The following is a 24757-nucleotide window of genomic DNA, read 5'->3' on the forward strand; positions in this document are numbered from 1 at the left end:
ACTGCTAGGAGTACAAGCCTATTCGTATGGTTCCTATTCAATGGTCTACAGCATTCATATGCTTGGGAGAATTTAAAAGGTTTCTCGGATTCGGTGATTGTGGTGTCTGCCAGAGTGCTTGGAGTCCTCAGGAAGCACTAGGAGCATCCATTAACGGAGGTACCCAGTCGGGGTGCCAGGCGATCCGTTACAGTCATGGTGACCCCCTTCTGGGAAACTCAGTCTTGGTTCCCTCAAATACTCGAGATGACGATGGACTACCCACGGCTACTACCGTTGCGCCACAATCTGCTGCTAGACCCGATGGGACAGTGTCACCCGCTCCGGTTGGACGTCTCCCTCCCACTCCTGGCATGGCGGATCTCCGGGGACCCTGGGAGATCCAAGGAGTTTCGGACACGACTAGACGCCTGTTGGCGGAAGCATGGGCCCCAGGAACTAGATGAGCATATGGGTCAGCTTGGCGAGCTTGGACTAGCTGGTGCATGGCTAGGGACGCGGATCCCGTTTCGGCCCCTGTAACCATGGTCCTGCAATTTTTGATGTCCCTCTTTGAAGCGGGGAAGGCTTACAGGACTATCAACCTTTACCGGTCAGCCATCTCTGCAATTCATCAAGGCTTTGACGGATGCCCTGCGGGACAACATCACTTAGTGTGCCGACTCCTCAGGGGCTCACGATTCTCCCGACCACCCAGACCTCGCTACTCCAATCCGCCCTCCAGGACTCCACTCCTTGAGATGTAGAGGAGGTCGATATTTCCCTGGTTGAAAAAAAAGCGAAATCCAGGGACTCTAACAAGGGAAAACGCAGGGAGCGACTGACCTTTCGGTCTGGGAGGTACCTCGCAGGGGGTCCGGCAAGCCCGTCCAGGTAGACCGTACAGCAAGATGTCCTATATCGATGAAGAGTTGCATCCGGGTCCCAACACGTGGAAAACGAGAAAGATCTCTTCAGATAGTTCTGGTATTCCTGAATGTCCTCAATTCCTCCCAACCAGGTTGTATTGTCGCCCAAATGACTGATGCACAAGATACCTATCTCACCAGGGAGAAAATAGAGGCCACCTTACCAGAACTGGGCCCTGCGGTCCCTAGAAGTTTCTTGAGGGCCGCATCTAATTCACAGTAACTAATGAATATATGTTCAATCTTAGACTCGTGCCAGGACTCCGAGGGGCTCAGATCCCTTTATCCCAAGCACCTCCAGCGGTCCAAACTGCGTTTAGGATAGGGTCGTCTGCCACCCCAGACTCGGGGCCCCGTCTGGGATGTCATCCGAAAGTGGAGGCAAGTGTGAAATTCCGGGTCAAGGGTCCAATCCCCTATAAAAGGTACAGGTTGGAGCTGAGATAAGCCTCCGTGAAGTACTTCCATGTAAAAAAAGGGCAGCTCTTATACTTCCTCGTATGTTCCGCTAGCACAACTCCCTCGTGTAGCGGAGAACTTAATAGTATAGGCACTGCAGTGGGCCGCACTCAGGATCTCCTGAATACTAGACAGGTGTTTAACCAGCAAAACTGCAGTGCCACATCGGGGTCTAAGTCTGGGTTTGCGGCTACTTTGTTCGGAAGCCCGGCTGGGAATACCGCTTGAATTATCCTGCGGGCTTCTCAAGCCAGCGGTCTACGGGCCCAGAAACGCACCGATGGTGCTAGGTGATCAGGCAGAGATCATTCCAAAGAAACCAGGTGAGCAATGGATCGAGGGTCAAACAGGGGCGATTCATGAGACGACCTCTTCTTCCAAGGTCGTCGGGGCCCCTGTAGTGGACTTTGTTCTACATCTCATGGTGCCACTACGGGCTGTCATCATAATCCACACCCTCATTGTCCTCTCCCTCCGAGGGGAACTAGTCCGCCCGCCATTCAGCTAGGGCGGCCATGTTGGGGGGTTTACAGGGACCTTCACCCCTGCACCACATAGGCAGTGTCGTCTGGCCGTCAAGGTCGATCATATCAGGGCTAGACACTTCTCCGGAGTCTAATCTTTCCGGGCGTCTGGTTCCGGGCCTTCATCCTACCCATAGTGCTTATGCGCCCTTGACTGCTCTCCACTCAGAGAGTCTGACTCCTCCAAGTCGGCTGCCTTTTTAAGAAGGTGGTCACTGCCGCATCTGGTGGTCATCGCCTCCCCCGCGTCATATAGGCAGGGCCGTCTGGCCGACTGCAGAGGGGTTAGCCACTCCTCGGAGTCTTATCTTTTCGGGAGCCTGGTTCAGGGCATTCACCCTTCCAGTAGCGCTCATGCGCTCTTGCCTGCTCTCCTCAAGGAGAGTCTGACTCATTCAAGTCACTGGTTCAGGGCCTTCACCCTTCCAGTAGCGCTTATGTGCCCTTGCCTGCTCTTCTCCAGGAGAGTCTGACTCGTTCAAGTCGTCTGCCGTTTTAAAAGGGGGCACTCTAGCGTTACGCTCCTGATAAGCTTAAGGGAGGACCCTGGCTGAAGCCTAATTCCACAGAGGCGGTCACTGCCATAGTAGTCATTGTCTGCGCTGTTTACCCGGATAAAGGTTCTCCTGTGCAGCGGTCCCAGGCAAAGCGACTTCAAGGAGTATAGAGGACAAGAGTCACTGGCAGGGAGATAGGAGCAGCACCCCATATAGTGACCAAGGCAAGTTGGGCAGCGCATGCAATGCACAAGCGTGAGTATGTGGCAGTAGGCTTGGCATGCAGACATTCTGGCACAGACAGCACAGGCCAGATCAATGGGGCACAGACAAAGCAGGCCAATCAATGGGGCACAGACAAAGCAGGCCAATCAATGTGGCACAGGCAGAGCAGGCCAATCAGTAAGGCACGGACAAAGCCGGCCAAGTCCTGGGGCACAGACAAGTCAGGACCTTCAGAGATGTACAGGTGAGGAACTGCGCATTCCATTCTCCCATAAAATGCACCTTTCGCTCTTCAGATAAGATGTACATAACACTTCTTCAGATTAATAGCACATAACACACTTCTGTGTAACTGTAATTAACACACTTCTGTGTAACTGTAATTAACACACTTCTGTGTAACTGTACGTACATTCTTCTGTGCATCCGTACATAACATCCTTCTGTGTAAACATACAATACGTTCTTCTGTGTAACCGTACATAACATTCTTCCGTGTAACCGTACGTACAACTCTTCCGTGTAACTGTACGTACAACTCTTCCGTGTAACTGTACGTACAACTCTTCCGTGTAACTGTACGTACAACTCTTCCGTGTAACTGTACGTACAACTCTTCTGTGTAACAGTACATAACATTCTTATATGTAACTGCACATAGTATATTACTGTGTAACTGTACATAGCCTTCTTCTGTGTAACTGTACATAGCCTTCTTCTATGTAACTGTACATAGCCTTCTTCTAAGTAACTGTACATAGCCTTCTTCTGTGTAACTGTACATAGTATTCTTCTGTGTAACTGTACATAGCCTTCTTCTATGTAACTGTACATAGCCTTCTTCTATGTAACTGTACATAGCCTTCTTCTATGTAACTGTACATAGCCTTCTTCTGTGTAACTGTACATAGTATTCTTCTGTGTAATTGTACATAGCATTCTTCTGTGTAACTGTACATAGCCTTCTACTGTGTAACTGTAGATAGCATTCTGCTGTGTGACTGTACCAAGCATTCCATTGTGTAACTGTAGATAACGCACTTCAGTTAAATATTGCCTGACACTCCGTAAATAGTGAACTTGCATAATGAGTACACCTGTAGTCAGGGAACTCACCAACTGAGTTACCTCACAAGAGGTGCTCCATTGGTCAAAATAATAAAACAGAGTGCTGCAAGCAATCATCTGAACAAACAAAAAGGGGGGGATGAGTATAAGTGGTAACACTGCCAGTTGTGCCTGTAACCCTTGAGGCGTTGTGCACAGCTCTATATAGCATGCCTGTGATCTATATCATTCACCATGGTCCCTAGTAGCCTAACCTGCCAGCCACATGGGGCACAAAGCCAGGACAGCCTGAGGGTGCAATGCGCCCAAGTCATAGCTGAGTCCCAGTCAAAGCTACAGCACATGTGCCTGCCATCGACGGAACTAATGCGGTCGCGGGGAAGTGGATGCTCGGGGCCCTAGCACTGCCTGGGAAGCAGAGGATCTCGCTCGGCGGACTGAGCCGGCGGGCGGGATCCAACACGCTGGACCACCGGAGTCTTACTCCGGGGTCCCGGCGGTCGGCAATGGAAAGCGGTCGGAGGACCGCTTTCCAGCGGCCGCAAAATGGACGAAAAGTGAAGGGGGCAAAGCCACCCAGAAAAGGTAGAGGGAGGAAAGGAACCCCCCCAAACCCAAGAAAAAAACGATCCCCAGACAGGGGTGCCCAAAACAGGAAAATGCAGAAAAATCATAAGAGAAAATACATCCCTACAGCAAAAAAGTAGGGACAGAAAAATACAATCTAAATAAATAATCATGGCAGTAGGGAGGTAAACACATTCTAAACAAATAAATCCCTGCAGCCATGAGAAGGTAGATGCAGAAAGACAGAGTAAATAAATCAATCAACCAAGCAATCACTACAGCACTAAGCAGGTCAGGCATAGGCAACCGTCGGCTCTGCAGATGTTTTGGACTACACCTCCCATGATGCTTTGCCAGCATTATGTGTGTAAGAGCATTATGGGGGATGTAGTCCACAACATCTGGAGAGCCGAAGGTTGCCTATCCCTGAGGTAGGTGAAGAAAATACAGACAGCTAAATCAATCAATCACTAGAGCACTAAGAAGGTAGATGCAGAAAATACAGTATAGCTAAATAAATAAATCACTAGAGCACTAAGCAGGTAGATGGAGAAAATACAGTATAGCTAAATAAATCAATCCCTACAGCACTAAGAAGGTAGATGCAGAAAATACAGTATAGCTAAATAAATAAATCCCTACAGCACTAAGAAGGTAGATGCAGAAAATACAGTATAGCTAAATCAATCCCTACAGCACTAAGCAGGTAGGTGAAGAAAATACAGTATAGCTAAATAAATCAATCCCTACAGCACTAAGCAGGTAGATGGAGAAAATACAGTATAGCTAAATAAATCAATCCCTACAGCACTAAGAAGGTAGATGGAGAAAATACAGTATAGCTAAATAAATCAATCCCTGCAGCACTAAGAAGGTAGATGGAGAAAATACAGTATAGCTAAATAAATAAATCCCTACAGCACTAAGAAGGTAGATGGAGAAAATACAGTATAGCTAAATAAATCAATCCCTACAGCACTAAGAAGGTAGATGGAGAAAATACAGTATAGCTAAATAAATCAATCCCTACAGCACTAAGCAGGTAGATGGAGAAAATACAGTATAGCTAAATAAATAAATCCCTACAGCACTAAGCAGGTAGATGCAGAAAATACAGTATAGCTAAATAAATAAATCAATCCCTACAGCACTAAGAAGGTAGATGGAGAAAATACAGTATAGCTAAATAAATCAATCCCTACAGCACTAAGAAGGTAGATGCAGAAAATACAGTATAGCTAAATAAATAAATCCCTACAGCACTAAGCAGGTAGATGGAGAAAATACAGTATAGCTAAATAAATAAATCCCTACAGCACTAAGCAGGTAGATGCAGAAAATACAGTATAGCTAAATAAATCAATCCCTACAGCACTAAGCAGGTAGATGCAGAAAATACAGTATAGCTAAATAAATAAATCAATCCCTACAGCACTAAGAAGGTAGATGGAGAAAATACAGTATGGCTAAATAAATCAATCCCTACAGCACTAAGAAGGTAGATGCAGAAAATACAGTATAGCTAAATAAATCAATCCCTACAGCACTAAGTAGGTAGATGCAAAAATACCCTCTAAACAAATAAATCAATACAGTAATAAACATATACAGTAAAATATCCACAACCACCCATATATAACAGGAGGCAGTGGTACTCTGACCTGTACTGTCTGCGGAGCAGCAAAGAAAGAGGAAATAGATAGTTGGGAGAAGCCTTTTATAGATTCCTGATTTTTTTTTGTCTCTGGTGTTTTTATCTCTATGTTAATGTGCTGCTGTGGAGTTCTAGTAAAGAGAGACTTAAGCAAATATGAAGCCTCCTGTCATGCTATAAGATTACTGTAACGATAATGATGTTATATTCTCTGCCAGTGCCTAGAGAGGTTGTCTTAACAAACGGCGCAAAACACCTGGAGGCTGCTTTGGCATCGTAATATATTCAGAACTATAGGTCATATACATTTTTATTAACTGTATGATAATCCAAGGAGAAATCTGATTGCAACTCTAAAGCCAGGAAAGAGCATTTTCCATTTTCTGGGTGCAATTTGAAAGCAGGGGTATGTATTTAAAATTCTGGTTCTTGCTTTCAAATGTCTACATAATGCTGCTCCCACCTATCTATCCTCCGTTATACACAAGTATGTCGCGTCTAGGCCCTTACGAGCTGCTGAAGACTTATGTCTATCTTCTGTCCGTATTCCCACCTCTGATGCTCGCCTTCAGGATTTCGCGAGGGCTGCACCGTTCCTGTGGAACTCGCTTCCCTCCTCCGTTAGATGCTCACCCAGTCTCCACTCCTTAAAAAAATCGTTAAAAACCCACTTCTTCATAAAAGCGTATCAATTAAACTGTTAATAACTCCCAACTGATTCCTCTTCTGCAACTGTCACTAGTCTAATACTATCCTTACCTTTTTGTGTCATTTTACCCCACTCCCTCTAGCATGTAAGCTCATTGAGTAGGGCCCTCAACCCCTCTGTTCCTGTGTGTCCAACTTGTCTGGTTACAACTACATGTCTGTTCGTCCACCCATTGTAAAGCGCTGCGGAATTTGATGGCGCTATATAAATATCATAATAATAATAATAATATGTGCATGGTGCAACTTGACTCGTTTTGCAAGATATATGACTAGGTAACTCTCTTAGGCTTATTCGCTAAAGTGAAAAGTAAAAAAAAAAAGTAAAATGTAAGGCCAAAATAGCCAAACCTGAAAAACTTATCTAACTCAGCTACGCTTCTAGTTCGGCTACTGTTGTCTTAAATTTAAAATTCGCTTTGAATTCTCACTAGTGAATAACCCTGTCTCTCTCTCTCGCAATGTCTCACAATCTCTGATGATCTTCAATCTTTAGTGACATAAGGACCACTCTAGCCTCAGCCAGAGACCCACAATGTCTGCAATGCACACTGCTAAAAAACTTTCCTATCATTCTTGCTCGTCACAAGAGGGTGTGTTTAAACCTGAAGAACAGACCCAACCTGTCTCGTTTACAATCACCTCTGTGTACATCTTACACTACAGCAAGCTTTGTCGATTAACAGCCAGACCGCTGTGCTTCCCTCCAGCTGAGTGACCTGGATAGACCCCTGTAAGGTGAGCCCCCCCGCCTGCCAGCACTCAGATTCGTGCCCTGTCTATGTAGTTCACTAAGGAGTTAAAATCCAAGTAGAAATATCTCTTCTAGCTACAGAATAACTATATGCACATTTCTATGTGACAATACTAGTATGTTTATTTTATGATATGGTATTTATTGTATGGTATTATATTTGTTGTACATTTCATACACAACTTCCGTATTGCAACCAGATTTAAAGAGAATACAGACAATGTGATTTATTTTTTGATGTCACTTGGGGAAGGGTTGTGCTCAGTATTATATGGTTTATTCACTAAACTGTGACTTGCAGGGATTCGAAAATAAGGTTTTAGAATTTAGACAAAAAGAGACAATTTGGAAAAAAAAAATTATCTCCAACTCTTTAATCAAGTGTGCCAAAATGTTTGCTATTTGGTTTTAAATTCATTATAAATCGGTGTTTAGTGGATTAACCCTTTATGCTTTACGTGTTTATCTTGGAACAAATCTGTGACTAGGTAATAGCAGACATGTCCACTGCTTTAGAATGTAACTCCAATCATTCAATCCACAGACCCTTAGCCAATTTTGTTTCCACAACATTTTTTAGAGCTTGCATAGGACTCCCCGAATCCCATGTGCTTCAGTTAAAGGAGTATGTCCTGTCATCCAAATTATCCACCGGTGGTCTTATAGTTGATGGCTGTGAAGGATGAGAGTGGTAGTTTAAAAACGAAGATGCCTCTTCCTGACACGTGAGGTCCAGCTAGAGAGTAGGTCCTCCTGGTCATTAGCCCCATGTAGACCAGAGGTCAGAGCAATGCATAGTGACCCTGTTAACAATTATTATTTCTATAATTAATAGTATTATTAGCATTTATTCCGCAGTGCTTTACAATATTATAAAGGGGGAAATTTAACAATAAATGAGACAATTACAAAATATTACAGGAATAGTAGGTTGATGAGGACCCTGCTAGAAAGAGCTAACAATCTATAAACCTGTTTCCCCCGTTGTTTGATGTACAGCCCCCTCGTCATTTTCAGTATCTTGGTAGAAGATTCTATAACTGATACATACCATTGTTATAAATAAGTAAATTGATACCCTGCGTTAAAAATGCTTTTACACCTTACATCAGCTGATTCCTGTTTACTCTGTCAGTACTTGCTAATTTCAACTGTAGGGAGTAACAATGTAGGGAACACTGGGGGAAGAGAACAAATAGTGATTAGAGGGAACTGGGGGGACCAGAACAAATAGTGATTAGAGGGCACTGGGGGAACAGAGCAAATAGTGATTAGAGGGAACTGGGGGAACAGAACAAATAGTGATTAGAGGGAACTGGGGGAACAGAACAAATAGTGATTAGAGGGCACTGGGGGAACAGAACAAATAGTGATTAGAGGGCACTGGGGGAACAGAACAAATAGTGATTAGAGGGCACTGGGGGAACAGAACAAATAGTGCGTAGAGGGGACTGGGGGAACAGAACAAATAGTGATTAGAGGGCACTGGGGGAATAGTGCAGATAGTGATTAGAGGACACTGGGGGAATAGTGCAGATAGTGATTAGAGGACACTGGGGGAATAGTGCATATAGTGATTAGAGGACAATTGAGGAATAGTGCAGATAATGATTAGAGGACACTGGGAGAATAGTGCAGATAGTGATTAGAGGACACTTGAGAAATAGTGCAAATAGTGATTAGAGGACACTTGAGGAATAGTGCAGATTGTGATTAGAGGACACTGGGAGAATAGTGCAGATAGTGATTAGAGGAAACTGGGAGAATAGTGCAGATAGTGATTAGAGGACACTGGATAAATAGTGCAGATAGTGATTAGAGGACACTTGAGGAATAGTGCAGATAGTGATTAGAGGACACTGGGAGAATAGTGCAGATAGTGAGTAGAGGACACTTGAGGAATAGTGCAAATAGTTATTATAGGGACACTGGTGGGATAGTGCAGATAGTGATTAGAGCACACTTGGGGAATAGTGCAGATAGTGATTAGAGCACACTGGTGGGATAGTGCAGATAGTGATTAGAGCACACTGGTGGGATAGTGCAGATAGTGATTAGAGCACACTGGGGGAATAGTGCAGATAGTGATTAGAGGACACTGGGGAACAGAACAAATAGTGATTATAGGACACTGGAGGAATAGTGCAGATAGTGATTATAGGGACACTGGGGGAATAGTGCAGATAGAGATTAGAGGACACTGGGGAACAGAACAAATAGTGATTATAGGACACTGGAGGAATAGTGCAGATAATGATTAGAGGGCACTGGGGGAACAGAACAAATAGTGATTATGGGACACTATAGGAATAGTGATTAGAGGGCACTGGAGGAATAGTGCAGATAGTGATTATAAAGACTCTGGGGGAATAGTGCAGATAGTGATTAGAGGACATTGGTGGACTTGTGCAGATAGTGATTAGAGGGCACTGGATGAATAGTGCTGATAGTGATTATAAAGACTCTGGGGAATAGTGCAGACAGTGATTAGAGGACACTGGGGGAACAGAACAAATAGTGATTATGGGACACTGGAGGAATAGTGCAGATAGTGATTATAAAGACTCTGGGGGAACAGAGAAGATAGTGATTAAAGGACATTGGTGGAATAGTGCAATAGTGATTAGAAGGCACTGGGGAAACAGAGAAGATAGTGATGAGAAGACATTAGTGGAATAGTGCTGATAGTGATTAGAGGACACTGGGGGAATAGTGCAGATAGTGATTAGAAGGCACTGGGGGAATAGAGAGTATAGTGATGAGAGCTCACTGGGGAATAGTGTGTATAGTGCTGGGAGTTCACTGGGAAATAGTGTGTTTAGTGCTGAGACTTCACTGGGGGAATAGTGTGGATAGTGATGAGAGCTCACTGAGGAATAGTGTGTATAGTGATAAGAGGTCACTGGGGGAATAGAGAGTATAGTTATACAAGCTCACTGGGGAATAGTGTGTATAGTGCTGAGAGTTCACTGGGTGAATAGTGAGTATAGTGATGAGAGCTCACTGGGGAATAGTGTAAATAGTGACGAGAGGACACTGGGGTATAGTGTGGATAGTGACAAGAGGGAACTGAGTTAATAGTGTGGATAGTGATGAGAGGGCACTGAGATAATAGTGTGGATAGTGATGAGAGGGCACTGAGATAATAGTGTGGATAGTGATGAGAGGGCACTGAGATAATAGTGTGGATAGTGATGAGAGGGCACTGAGATAATAGTGTGGATAGTGATGAGAGGGCACTGAGATAATAGTGTGGATAGTGATGAGAGGGCATTGAGTTAGTGTGGATAGTGATGAGAGGACACTTGTGGAACAGCGCAGATAGTGATGAGAGGTACACTTAAGGAATGATGCAAATAGTTATTAGAGAGCACTGGACAAATACTGTGTGTATAGTGATAAGAGGGCACTGGGGAATAGTGAGTATAGTGATGAGAGCTCAGTGGGGAATAGTGTGAATAGTGATGAGAGTTCACTAGGGGAATAGAAAGTATAGTGATGAGAGTTCACTGGGGAATAGTGAGTATACTGATGAGAGTTCACTGCGTAATAGTGGGTATACTGATGAAAGCTCATTGCGAAATAGTTTGTATAAGGATGAGAGTTCACTGCGTAATAGTGGGTATAGTGATGAGAGTTCACTGGGGAATAATGTGTATAGTGATGAGAGTTCACTGGGGAATAGTGTGTATAGTGATGAGAGTTCACTGCGTAATAGTGGGTATACTGATGAAAGCTCATTGCGAAATAGTTTGTATAAGGATGAGAGTTCACTGCGTAATAGTGGGTATAGTGATGAGAGTTCACTGGGGAATAATGTGTATAGTGATGAGAGTTCACTGGGGAATAGTGTGTATAGTGATGAGAGTTCACTGGGGAATAGTGTGTATAGTGATGAGAGTTCACTGGGGAATAGTGTGTATAGTGATGAGAGTTCACTGGGGAATAGTGTGGGTAGTGATGAGAGTTCACTGGGGAATAGTGTGTATAGTGATGAGAGTTCACTGGGGAATAGTGAATATATTGATGCGTGTTTACTGGGGAATAGTGTGGATAGTGATGATATGGCACTGGAGAATAGTGTGTATAGGGATGAAAATTCACTGGGAATAGTGTGTATAGTGATAAGTGTTCACTGGGGAATAGTGTGTATAGTGATGAGAGGGTACTGGGGAATAGTGTGTATAGTGATGAGAGTTCACTGGGGAATAGTGTGTATAGTGATGAGAGTTCACTGGGGAATAGTGTGTATAGTGATGAGAGTTCACTGGGGAATAGTGTGTATAGTGATGAGAGTTCACTGGGGAATAGTGTGTGTATAGTGATGAGAGGGCACTGTGAAATAGTGTGTATAGTGATGAAAGGACACTGGGGTACTGGGGTATAGTGTGGATAGTGATGAGAGGATACTGGGGTATAGTGTGGATAGTGATGAGAGGATACTGGGGTATAGTGTGTATAGTGATGAAAGGGGACTGGGGTATAGTGTGCATATTGATGAGAGGATATGGGGTATAGTGTGTATAGTGATGAGAGGGCCCTGAGTTGATAGTGAACACAAACGCTTGTAAATAAATGGAACTGCTCTACATGTTACACTATCATATTTACGATGTATCAATGTAAAGTAAACATTGCAATAACAATAACGGATGAACAAACCACTTGAGCACTAGTCTAAAACATGTTATCTTGTTTGTACCTGGAAAAGACTGTATATGCACAATGTAAATTTATATGTTTATCTGAAGGCCTGCACGCCTACATGTATACCTTTATCTCTAACTACACTTCAATAAACGAGCTTTACAAAAAAAATTAAAAAAAAATAGTGTGGATAGTAGTGTGAGAAGGCACTGAAAAATAGTGCAGAACATGGTGAAAGGTAAAGTAGAGAAAAAATGCAAACAGTAGCAACAGGGATACTTGGAGACCGGCATAGGTAGTGGCGAGAGGGACACTGTGGAATAGCGCAGGTTTTTTTTACAGTATGAACAGTAAGGGAAGGTGGTTTTATCAGTACATTTTCTAAAATCTATGTGACAAACCAATTATTACATGAAAACGTAATGTCAATTTATTATCAAAGTATATGAGTGGCTGCAGGCATATGAATGTAATTGTGTGTGAATGTTTAATTGTATGCTTATGCAAGAGTGCATTAGTATGAATAAACGGCTAGTTAGGTGTTAATAAGTAGATTGTTATGTATCTGTGGGTGACTAAAAATGCATGTGACTTTTTGTGTGGCTATGTATGTGTCTGATTTGATGTGTAATATGAGGCTTCAGAGGTTCGGATTGGTGAGAAGAGTTAATCAATTTGCGCTTGGTCCCAATGCCCTTCTTTAAACAGAAATATGGAATTTTGTTGAGAATTAATCAATATACCATATAAAATTACACACACAAAAAAAACCTCTGCAATAAATGTTCTGCCTGGGTATGCTAACTGAGAAGTTGATTAATCTCTTTTGGGATTATTCATTAAGGGTTTTTTGTTTTTTTTCTGAAAGTAAGGATTAAATGGAACTATCGAGAGTCAAGATTGTCTATCTCTGGATTCCTGCAAAATAGAGCCCACACAAATCTATTTTAAATTCCTTGTTCATTTCAATTAAATAGAAATTAATCTAGAGTCCTGCTGACTGCATTATCCTGTGGTGAAATCCTCTCCTAAACCCCATTTCTTTATACCTTGGGCAGTGGAGGGAGGTCTACACATCCCACCCACCTTGTAACCCAAACCATTTCTCTGGACCTCCTTATTTATTTACATATAACTTTAATTCATTTGATTTTCAGCTGAAGTTTGCTTGTTGTTTCCATCATTTTTATAATTTCCTACAAAAATCAGAAAAATAGAAATCTCAGAATACCTAAAAAAAAAAAAAAAGGATTAATCAAGGTTAATACATTATTTGAGAAATCTTTAAGTTCCACCACTTTGTATTGAAATTTGGCTTTGTGGATTTAATAATTCAGCAAACATAGAAGAGATATGTATTATATTTCAACATATGTGGCCAGCATCAAAATTGAACCCCATGTGCTGTTAATGAAGACTGAATGTCAATTTTTGTTCAAATTCCACATTGTTGGTTTCTCTGAGCTCAGGTTTGCTTCTGTTCCGCTAACTTTTTTTTATTATATTTAATTCGATTTTCTGTTTGTATAACCATAGTTTAGCACTTTGGATGTGTTGGACCTCCAAACATTATAACAATATTAAAAAGTCAGCGGTAACATTAGGACCCTCCTTGACTCCATATATAACCTCTAATCCTATTGTATTATGGAAATAGTGTCCTCGTTGTAATTTAATATGTGTAAATAGTAATGGTTAATCTTTGGTGCTTAAAGGATCACTATAGTGTCAGGAAAGCAAACTCGTTTTCCTGACACTATATAACCCTTAGGTCCCCCACCGCACCCTCAGGACCCCCCTCCCACTTACCTTTATCCAGCACCGGGCTCCCTTTGGCGCTGGTGACCTCTCCTCCCCCCCGATGTCAGCTCCCAAGTGGAGCGGAATGCACATGCGCGGCAACAGCTGCGATCGCATTCATACAGTCCATAGGAAAGCATTTCTCAATCCATTTCTATGGATGTTCTGCGCGCTGAAAGTGATTTTCACATCCAGCATCACAGAAGCGCCTCTAGCGGCTGTCAGGAAGACAGACACAAGAGGCTGGATTAACCCTGCAATGTAAACATAGCAGTTTCTCTGAAACTGCTATGTTTACATCTGAAGGGATAAAACCTGGGGGACCTGGCACCCAGACCACTTCATTGAGCTGAAGTGGTCTGGGTGACTATAGTGTCCCTTAAACTGTCTTATGTCTCACATGGTGCCCAGCAACAATTATCAAGCACATGCCATAATGTAACAAAGCCAACAAACCAAACGGCTCACTATGCTTTAGATGGGCATCTTACAAATGGCTCAAAAACACTACAAGTATGTGTTTCTTCCCCAGGGATCATTCAATAAACAGTGATTGGTATTGAGTTGTCAACCTAGTTCCAAATAGAAGGTCAAATTGTCAAACAACCTCCAGGTATTCTCCTACACGCGGTTTCTCACAGAGGAGGTAAACATTTTAAAATAAATGGTTTCATTTTCACTGCACTAAAACGCATTCTGCGTGTATCTGCTAAACTGATATGGTTCTCTCTCTAATTAGAGATTAAAGATGTCAGGTTTTCCTTAAAACAATTGCATGGACAAAATCTGGCCAAACCAAAACAAATTTCAGACGGATGAACTGGTTTGGCTGAACAAATTTGTTTGTCGTGCGTAAGTATAGTAATGATATCCCTCCTTGAGAGAGAAACTAAATGCGGTTAGTTTCCCCCAACATCGAAGCAAAATGTTTTAAAATTCTCTGTCACATTTTAATGGTTAATAACCACTGTGTTTGTGTAGTCTGCGAAATGATATTAAATGTAGAAACGGACTCTGCTCTATCCTGGAAGTGAGCACCTCCACCTTGACTTCCTGTCAACAATTGTTAGAAGCGTAGGCCTTCCTTGTCATTGAACATAGAAGCTCTGAGCAGAAAAACAGAAACAAAGTTTCTAATTCTCCTCCTCTAAATCGCTGTGTGCCCTGGACGTGCCAGGACTAAACTGGACTGTGATGTAAGCTGCAAAAATATGTAATATACATTCAACAGAAATAGAGCATCAATTGAATATATATTATCTATACATATCGGGTTATTTTAAGTTAGTGGTGTCGGACAGCAATGGGTGTGTAAAACAGGAGCCTTGCTTATATGTGTACAATGGAGTGTTTGTATTTTAATCTCGACAGCAATCACTGGGAGGAAAAGAATGGTTCCATAAGCTCATCACCTCATATTAAACTATTAACCTCTCCCCCACCCCTGTTTACAGGCTATGGATGACACAAATTTCAACATGTAGAGATAGAAAACATGCCATTGTGTGGCAAGTGGTTCAGAATGTCCCTGTGATGTGATGTGTGCAGGTCAATGATTATGATCAATGTTATTGACTGATGTTACAAATAGAAAGAAAATACGAAATGGTATATTCAGAGCTCTGCGGAGGAGAAATAAAATCAGGATTTGTAACGCCACAAAGAGCTGTGTAGAAACAGCGAAAGGAGGTTTTCAATTTTCTGTTTAGTGAATAAACCATCAAAATATATAAAGCAGTTTTAAAAAGTAGTTAAGGTGAAAAGACGAAAGATGACAACTTTAGGCCAAGGGGCTAACACAAACGAATGGCCTTCTTGGATATGAAACTCACAGAATTCTATCAGGGATTATCATTAAAGTGAGAATTGTCAAAGTGATTTCAAAGTGAATTTTTAAGTAGCAGAATTAAAAAAAAATCCCCATGTCAATAATAGTTCCAGCTTGGATACTTTGTACTTTGAAATTTACTCAAGTGTCTCTAGAATAAAAATGAACTCGATCGAACCTGATGGAACAAATCTGAGATTTTTTGGATTGGCAGGTGTGCCTTCATTAAGATAATGGCTTTCCCAAACGTCTCTACCTGTTTATAATCATACCCTTCTCTTCCACCGTAACACAATCAATGGGCACATGACAGGATAGCAACGTTTTTATTAATGCTAATCATAAGCCTTGGTGGGAACCAGATCTGTAGCTTAACAGTAGCTTACGTAGCCAGATATAACCAAATAATAGTGTCAATGATAATATTTAATTAGGCAGTCAGATTGGAGATGTCTTCTAAAACGTTATATATTTATATACATTTTGTACCATTTTCAGATTTAGTTTAAACCCTTTATAACTGACACAATGACCAAGATTCGCAATAAACGGAATCAACAAAATTGTCTTTCAATGCAAAAGAAAGAAAATAATGGTCAAGACTTGCAAAGTTCTAGATTGGTTGATTGATGGTCACATTCTAAAAACGTACTGTATTGTTTTAGAATTTTCTGTCAATCCACCATCGAGCAATTTATCCAGTGTTGCACACTTTGTTGGTGCTATGTAAATCAATGATACATTAATCTATTTTCTAACACTGATCGTTAACTTAAATAGATACTTTCAGGGTTATTAACGAAAGTGAGAATTCGATGCGGATCTCAAATTTAAGGTCAAAATTGCCAGCCTAGCCTACCACGAACATATGCCATGTTTACAGAGGAACTGTAACATTCGGGGCTTTTCTGGCACAGCCTGGCACATGATGCAGATTGCAATGTCTATGCCTTTCCTTTTTGCACCCAAAGACAGGAAGTCATGGATAAATCCCGTTTTCTGTACAGTGCCGACAGCAGGGTGCATTTTATACTTACCCTTGGGGCACAAAACACCCTAGTAAACACTTCAGAAGTGTCACAGATCCTCATTTAGTTAAAATGTTTAATGACAAATAAATAATGTTTTAGCGTGTTAAGAAATGCATATAGTAAATTCTTGCCATTATTTACATTGTTACTATTAAAAATATGTTGCAACATAAAAAAATGAGAAAAATATTTCCGATACCGTACATTCTGAATTTGGTAGCAAACTATGTAGATATATTCTTTCAAATGTATTTGTCAAGCCAAATATGAATGATGTCACTTTAAAGAGCATATCATGTATCAGTACATTGTGTTAGACATGCTACCGGCAAATATATAGATGGAAAATTGTTTAAGGCTAGAGTTTATTAGATGAGATAAGTTTATCTCTTTTACTGAATAGCATTTTTGTTAAGTCAATGGGAAAAAAAAAAAACGATTTAATTACAAGAGGTAAATCTATGTCACGTATTAGAATTTAACCCTTTGGTTGTATTTCAGTGCTGTTGGTATGGCAGTAATGGCTATATCTAAGGGCTTTGTGAGCAACTATCACAAACCATGGAAAAAAGTGCTGTTAAAATATTACCGCAGAAAGCCCACATGCTTATTCAATAAAACTGGAATTGTGAAGAATTGATCATTTAGGTCAAAATAACTGTATTAGAGAAATACAGATCTCCCCCTCCCCCCCTCCCCAGTTAAGTTAGTTTTAACTAGAATTACCTTCTCAATTCTCCACAATACCCAGCCTTGAATCCTTAATATCAGTACCCTAAATATCACTTTTTTTAATTTAACAATTAACACTACAAGCCAGTAAAATCTATTACTATCCAAAACAAAGTATGCAACAAATCAGATACACATGCTGCAAATCTTATCATGTAAGAGGGATATTGCAAAGATAACATATTCACATGTTTCTCCTCATAGGGAATGATAGAATCTGTAACACAGAGCCAATTGATGCCATCGTACTCTGATGCACAGTTCTCCTGGATGGACTTGTTCTGTTCTGACATCTATCCCGCATATCGAGATCCACCAGGTAAGGATTGAATGTGTCTACGTGTAGGCGTGCACAAGGGGTGTGTCCATGTAGACTCTAATGCAGAGACACATTGACCATGTCCTCTGTTTAGGTCTACATGGGCAAACTCGTGTGGGTTTGGGATAGCTTGTTTTGAATTGGAAGACACAAAATCATGACTATTTCTATATTAATGCAGATGTCATTGGAGCAAAAAATCTGCATTTTGTACTCTATTTTTAAATGCTTAATTCTTTAAGTAATGTTCATGTGGTAATTTTACCCGGGTACACAACCCTTTGTAATGCATGCATTTGTCTTCTAGTGTGTTTTGATGGGAATAGGGGTCCCAACTTGACATCCTTTAAAGAACAAATACGTGATCTGTGATGTTTTTCTTCATGGACCCCATGTGCAGACAAAGATTTAGATCCTATGGGAGCCTAGGCAGGTTACCAGTTTGGGTCCACCCTTCATGTGCAACATAAGAATGGTTAATGGGGCCAAGCCAATTCATGGTTTCGGGACCCTGTCTAATCCATGGGCCCTAGGGGGCCACCTTGTGTCATCATATGGTTAAGCTTGCCCAGTGCACAATGCTATGTATGTCATGATCATTGTCTCATCTCACCCGGCATATATTGGCAAACACCTCCAGGGACATCTTCCATACTAATTGTAGTCTGGCAGCCTGGTCAGCCTTAGATACTCAAGTCCATGGGTGAAGAGTACGGCAAACACAAGCCAGCAGCCCGCGCACAAATCCACAAAGTGCCAGGCTAACAGAGGCTATGCACAGTTCCTTCAGAACAGACATCCCAACATTATTTTAACTTTCAGAAGAATGTTTTTTGGCTGCTGCCCATAACCCTCTTTCCAGCCCTCCCATACTTAGAGGTTCATTCTCCCCGTGGCATGTATTCCTATGCCCACCTGGTCCATGAAATGGATTTGCATTTACCTTCTCCTATAACAGGTTAAAAACACAGTCCTGTGGGACTTGAACCTTGCAAGGATTTTCTGATGTTGCAAAATGTATTGTGGTATGTGAACCGTAGTGTCAATACTGTAGGCAAAGGAGAGACCACTGCAGATCGCAGGGAGCCCTCAAACATATTATACTCATTCTTTAAAGCCTCAAGGGATTCTACGTTAATCAGTACTGATGTTCTTAGATTAAATGTATGCAAATTGTAGAAGAGTCATGCAAGAGTCATCATTAGATAGCAACGTTTATCTTTTCCAAGGAAGGATGATTGCGACACAGCTGTACATACAGGTTCCTTCTAACCCCACATTTTCAGACTTAATTTAGGTCAAAAGCTATAAAATGCATAAAAGTAGTCCCAGTGTCTGGAATGTCCCTATATGTTTAGAAATAAGGTAGATACCAGGATGGAGTTCAACCATAAAACATGCGCAGCAATCTAAAGTCAATAGCAGAGTCAAGAATACACTTCAACTGCTAAATATTCTAGGTGTTGAGGAGAGTTTGGTCTATCTGTCTGTATATTTCTTTACGGCTATGAAACCTTCCAGCTGGACTTCATTCGTGATGTGAGATGGACATGACATAGAAACATAGAACGTGACGGCAGATAAGAACCATTCGGCCCATCTAGTCTGCCCAATTTTCTAAATATGTTCATTATCTTATATCTAGGATAGCCCACACATGTTTAAACTCCCTCACTGCGTTAACCTCTACCACTTCAGCTGGAAGGCTATTTCATGCATCCACTACCCTCTCAGTAAAGTAATACTTCCTGATATTATTTTTAAGCCTTTGCCCCTCTAATTTAAGACTATGTCCTCTTGTTGTGGTAGTTTTTCTTCTTTTAAATATAGTCTCCTCCTTTACTGTGTTGATTCCCTTTATGTATTTAAATGTTTCTATCACATCCTCCCTGTTTCATCTCTTTTATGTATATATAAAATTTAGTGGATAGCTGCCTACTGCACAGCCATAAGGATGTGCTACCAAGAGGCACTGGTTTCCTAAAAATATTCAAAGAGAGGGGTGGGATCATTTTACTGAATCAAAAACATTTTGGATGGCCCTGACTGCCATGTGAGATATCTTGATGAACTCAAATGTGACACATCTAAAATGCAAAAATTAGGGATCAGTGCGAACATTAACAGGCTATAATTAATAGGATCACACACAGGTATTTGGTTTGGTTTTGGTTTTGCCACAGAGTCTTTCATAAACATCGTTTCAAATACTTGGCATTCTTTTTGGAGGACATGAGGATTACATTAATTAGTGGGTGTAGCAGTTAATTAGTAAGCTGTGCTATTATGCTCAGGTTTTCATTAAGACTGGTACAGTCTGATTAATCACTTTGTGCATCATGGTTTATTAGTCACATTGTGATGTAGCATTGGTATCGAATCCGACCTGTATCTGTTTGTCTGTCCTGCCCAGTGTGGTTTCTAGGCTTGAAGTTAATTTACTAAACAGAGAATTGTGGGAACTGAAAACAGAATTTCTTAGATTCAATACAAAAAAAAACAAAAACAAAGTAGAAGTTTATAGCTGATTTTGTTTTACAGCTTTGAAGAAGAAAGAAAATACATTCTAGCTAGTGGCCCTCAAAAAAAACTTGATGGGATTGATCAACGTGTTCTACGAATTGGAGGTTTTTGAAAAACCTGTTCCGGTGTATTATTGTTGTATTATAATTGTTTTATAATTAGTTTTGAAATTCTACCCCAACCTAATTTGAACTGATCACTCGCATCAAATAAATGTTGCAGATTATTCTAACATACAGATCTCCCCATATATTTCTCATTTAGTTCCATTCAGAATATTTCTGCTTTGAAATGATCTGCCTCCAGGATACATTGTTCTTATCTCAACTTCTTCTAAAACACTTCTTCTAGTTTGTAAGCTCTTTACATCAGCGTCCTCATCAGATCTTCTTTTTGTTTGCTTTAACTAGAATGCCAAAATGTTATATTATATTTAGTTTAGTGGATGCAGTGTGTGCATAGTGAATGGAGTGTGTGTGTGTGTAGTGGATGGAGTGTGTTTATAGTGGATGCACTGTGTGTGTGTTTAGTGGATGCAGTGTGTGTGTGTGTGTGTGTGTGTGTGTGTGTGTATAGTGGATGCAGTGTGTGTGTTTAGTGGATGCAGTGTGTGTGTTTAGTGGATGCAGTGTGTGTTTATTGGATGCAGTGTGTCTATAGTGGATGCTGTGTGTGTGTAGTGGATACAGTGTGTGTGTTTAGTGGATGCAGTGTGTGTGTGTGTGTGTGTGTATAGTGGATGCAGTGTGTATGTTTAGTGGATGCAGTGTGTGTATAGTGGATGCAGTGTGTGTTTATTGGATGCAGTGTGTGTATAGTGGATGCTGTGTGTGTGTAGTGGATACAGTGTTTGTGTTTAGTGGATGCAATGTGTGTATAGTGGATGCAGTGTGTGTGTGTGTGTATAGTGGATGCAGTGTGTGTATAGTGAATGCAGTGTGTGTATAGTGGATGCAGTGTGTGTAGTGGATACAGTGTGTGTGTGTGTGTGTAGTGGATGCAGTGTGTGTGTGCATAGAGGATGCAGTGTGCGTGTATAGTGGATACAGTGTGTGTGTGTGTGTGTATAGTGGATGCAGTGTGTGTGTGCATAGTGGATGCAGTGTGTGTATAGTGGATACAGTGTGTGTGTGTGTGTGTGTGTGTATAGTGGATGCAGTGTGTGTATAGTGAATGCAGTGTGTGTATAGTGGATGCAGTGTGTGTAGTGGATACAGTGTGTGTGTGTGTGTGTGTGTGTGTATAGTGGATGCAGTGTGTGTATAGTGGATGCAGTGTGTGTGTGTGTATAGTGGATGCAGTGTGTGTATAGTGAATGCAGTGTGTGTATAGTGGATGCAGTGTGTGTATAGTGGATGCAGTGTGTGTAGTGGATACAGTGTGTGTGTGTGTGTGTGTGTATAGTGGATGCAGTGTGTGTATGCATAGTGGATGCAGTGTGTGTGTGCATAGTGGATGCAGTGTGTGTATAGTGGATGCAGTGTGTGTATAGTGGATACAGTGTGTGTATAGTGGATGCAGTGTGTGTATAGTGGATACAGTGTGTGTGTGTATAGTGGATGCAGTGTGTGTTGCTTAATCCAAAAAATTGTGTGCTGGGCTACATTTTATAAGGGTGGCTCCTGGCTCGGCCATACTATAAACTGTTTTTGAACTGACTTTCTTTCTGAGCAGTATCGCCATGTGTTATCTATGTAAAGGAAGTAGTATTGTGTATAAGTGATGTTAATGAGTGTGACGGTTTTCATATCTGTGAGATCCACACACAAGACGATGTTACATAATATGTTTTTATTGCCCTTCCCAACAACATTCCATTTATAATGATCTACTTGTCACCAGTCTCAGCGCTCTGTTATATTAATCACTGAGATGTTTCTACACGTTAAACTCCTGGGATTTTCCCCGGTGAAGATAGGCAAATTAGCACAGGATTCTACAAGCCTCATTCATTTACATACAGCCCAACCTTCCAAACGAGAGAGGAGCTTTAGCCTTTAACAGGACTTCGCTGTCGTATTAATAGAGATCACTTAGTCATTTAGAACAAAGAATGGTATTTGCAGAAATGAATCGCTAAACGTACTGAATACTGTGAGTTTTATTCTCGTTGAGCTACGTGATACACTTATATACATGGCCCATTGCTGTACCTTTTATTGCAGTGAAGCTCTGTGATATAAACGGCACGTTCCTATACTCTGCACATTACTATAAATTGTAATTTTTTGGAGCTCTGGGAAACTGGCCTACTGGCCATGCAGTTCTGTGAGTTTATTTTTATTCTGTGGAGCTTTGTTTAACTCTCATCACATACAGCATATTATTTCATCATATATGGGTAATATTGTAGTGGAACCGCGATTAATTCATAAGTAATGCAGGGCTCAAAATTTCCACTCGCTATTAGCCATTGTGCAGCAAAAATGTTGAGAGCGTACAATGGACCTTTCAGTCTTGCATTGGCTAGTAACATTTTAGGCTTGACTAGTAGCATAGAACTTGAGGTGTTAAGCCCTTCGCAATGTATATATATATATACACTTCCACTATGGACTTCCTGTGAGTCACTTCTCATCGTTGATCTTTTTAAAGGACCACTATAGGCACCCAGACCACTTCAGCTCAATGAAGTGGTCTGGGTGCCAGGTCCCTCTAGTTTTAACCCTGCAGTTGAAAACATAAGAGTTTCAGAGAAACTGCTATGTTTCACTGAGGGTTAATCCAGCCTCTAGTGGCTGTCTCACTGACAGCCGCTAGAGGCGCTTACTCAATTCTCACTGTGAAAATCACAGTGATAAGACGCTGGACGTCTATAGGAAAGCATTGAGTAAGACTTTCATATGGGCTGTTTGAATGCGCGTGTGGCTCTTGCCGCGCATGCGCATTTGGATCTGACGTCGGCAGGGGGAGGAGAGTTCCCCAGCACAAAGGGAGCCCGGCGCTGGAGAAAGGTAGGTGGCTGAAGGGGTTTTAACCCATTCAGCCCAGCAGGAGGGGACCCTGAGGGTGGGGGGGACCTAATGACCCTATAGTGCCAGGAAAACGAGTTTGGTTTCCTGGCACTATAGTGCTCCTTTAAAGAAACCCAAATAACTAGTTGCAACTTTAATTTCATATTTTCTGACCATCACTTCCAAATTCCTAACTAGACACTTTGGATAAACGAGCTTCAATGGCTAGAACACAACTCACGGGCAGAGCCCTGTTTACCTTTTGTATTGCTCTGTGTATATTGTACGCCCCCACCCCCCCAATTGTACAGCGCTGCGGAATATGTTGGCACTTTATAAAACTTAGTAATAATAATAATCTATTTTATTCTGGATGAAAATTAAATAATCATCTTGAAAGCGACACTGTCACCCCCCCACGCCCACCCATAGAATTTGTATGAAATATTCTCATATTGACAGAATTTCTCAGAATTTTTCCTCTGCCTGACACTTCTAGACACTGGGCGGAGCTACTGCCATCAAGAATTGTCAATCCCCCAGCCGTCACCAGTGATTGCTGCAGGGAATTGGCTCTATATATGGAGGACCCGCAGTCTCGTGGGATCCTCCATAGACCTCAATGCTGTACTCTTGTGCAAGATCAGTGGCCAGAAGACGATGGTGGCGCCCACGCGGGACAGGATCAGGTAAGTAAAACTCACCTTTGCCTGCCCCCCCGGCCACCGGACCCCCAGTGGCGATGTCACAGTCAGGGGTTTTTGCAAATTATGTAAACAGTGACAGTTCTGCTTTAAGGGGGACCTTTACTTCCCATGACTTTTAATATTATTTTTATATATCCCCATGTTAAACAAATATGTGTTTGTGAGGTGTAAAAAGTAAAAATTAAATAAAATTAAATGTAGTAATCTCTTCTGCTCTATTCTGGACCTGAGTGCCTCCATCTTGGCTCCATCACGGCCATTTTATATGTTCTGCCCTTTTCCGTCATTGAACATAACATTTGGAGAAGCGCTTTCTGTCTCTCCTCCCCCAGTGCAGTGTTTGCCCTGGCTGTGAACTGGACTGTAATGTCTGTCGCTAAATCTGTTCACATCTAACAAAGCCTTAAGTGAAAGACAGTTAACACAAGTTATCGTTTAATTTTAATGTTTTAAGCAATGGTGTCACTTTCAGAAAAGTAATGAATCCCCTTTAATGTTACCAGTGAGCACTTACAGTATGCATGACTTATCTCAGGAGGGGTACCATGCTCATAGTTTGGCCGGGGTTCTAACTCTGTCCCAATTCTGTCCCAGGCGTCCAAACTCTGTGGTCTTTACTTTCCCCGGAACACTGGACTCGGCACCATGTGTGTGATTGGCTGCAGTATTGCTGTGACAGTTACAAGCTGGACGCTACGTGCATATCATTCCCTCACTTCAACGTGCCAGGGGTGCAGCTCTGCAGTATGAGCAAGGAGGACTTCATAGAGGCTGCAGGGTTGTGCGGACAGTACCTATACAGCCTTCTTCAAGACATACGCACAAATGGTTAGTGTGAGAGAATTTTACTGT

The 24757-nt window shown here is 41.7% G+C and overlaps 1 protein-coding gene across 1 annotated transcript in view; it reads left to right on the forward strand.

The window, feature by feature from the left end:
- Positions 1-7245: 7245 nt before the first annotated feature.
- Positions 7246-24757, forward strand: part of ELF5 (E74 like ETS transcription factor 5) — a 28963-nt gene continuing 11451 nt past the window's right edge. Inside the window, exons 1-3 of the mRNA XM_063438750.1 lie at positions 7246-7348; positions 17607-17721; positions 24500-24733. Of these exons, the coding sequence (XP_063294820.1) occupies positions 17610-17721; positions 24500-24733 (346 nt within the window). The 5' untranslated portion in view covers positions 7246-7348; positions 17607-17609. The remainder of the gene's footprint in view (positions 7349-17606; positions 17722-24499; positions 24734-24757) is intronic.

Source organism: Pelobates fuscus, chromosome 12 (genome assembly GCF_036172605.1).
Source record: "Pelobates fuscus isolate aPelFus1 chromosome 12, aPelFus1.pri, whole genome shotgun sequence".
In the NCBI taxonomy this organism is placed as follows: domain Eukaryota; kingdom Metazoa; phylum Chordata; class Amphibia; order Anura; family Pelobatidae; genus Pelobates; species Pelobates fuscus.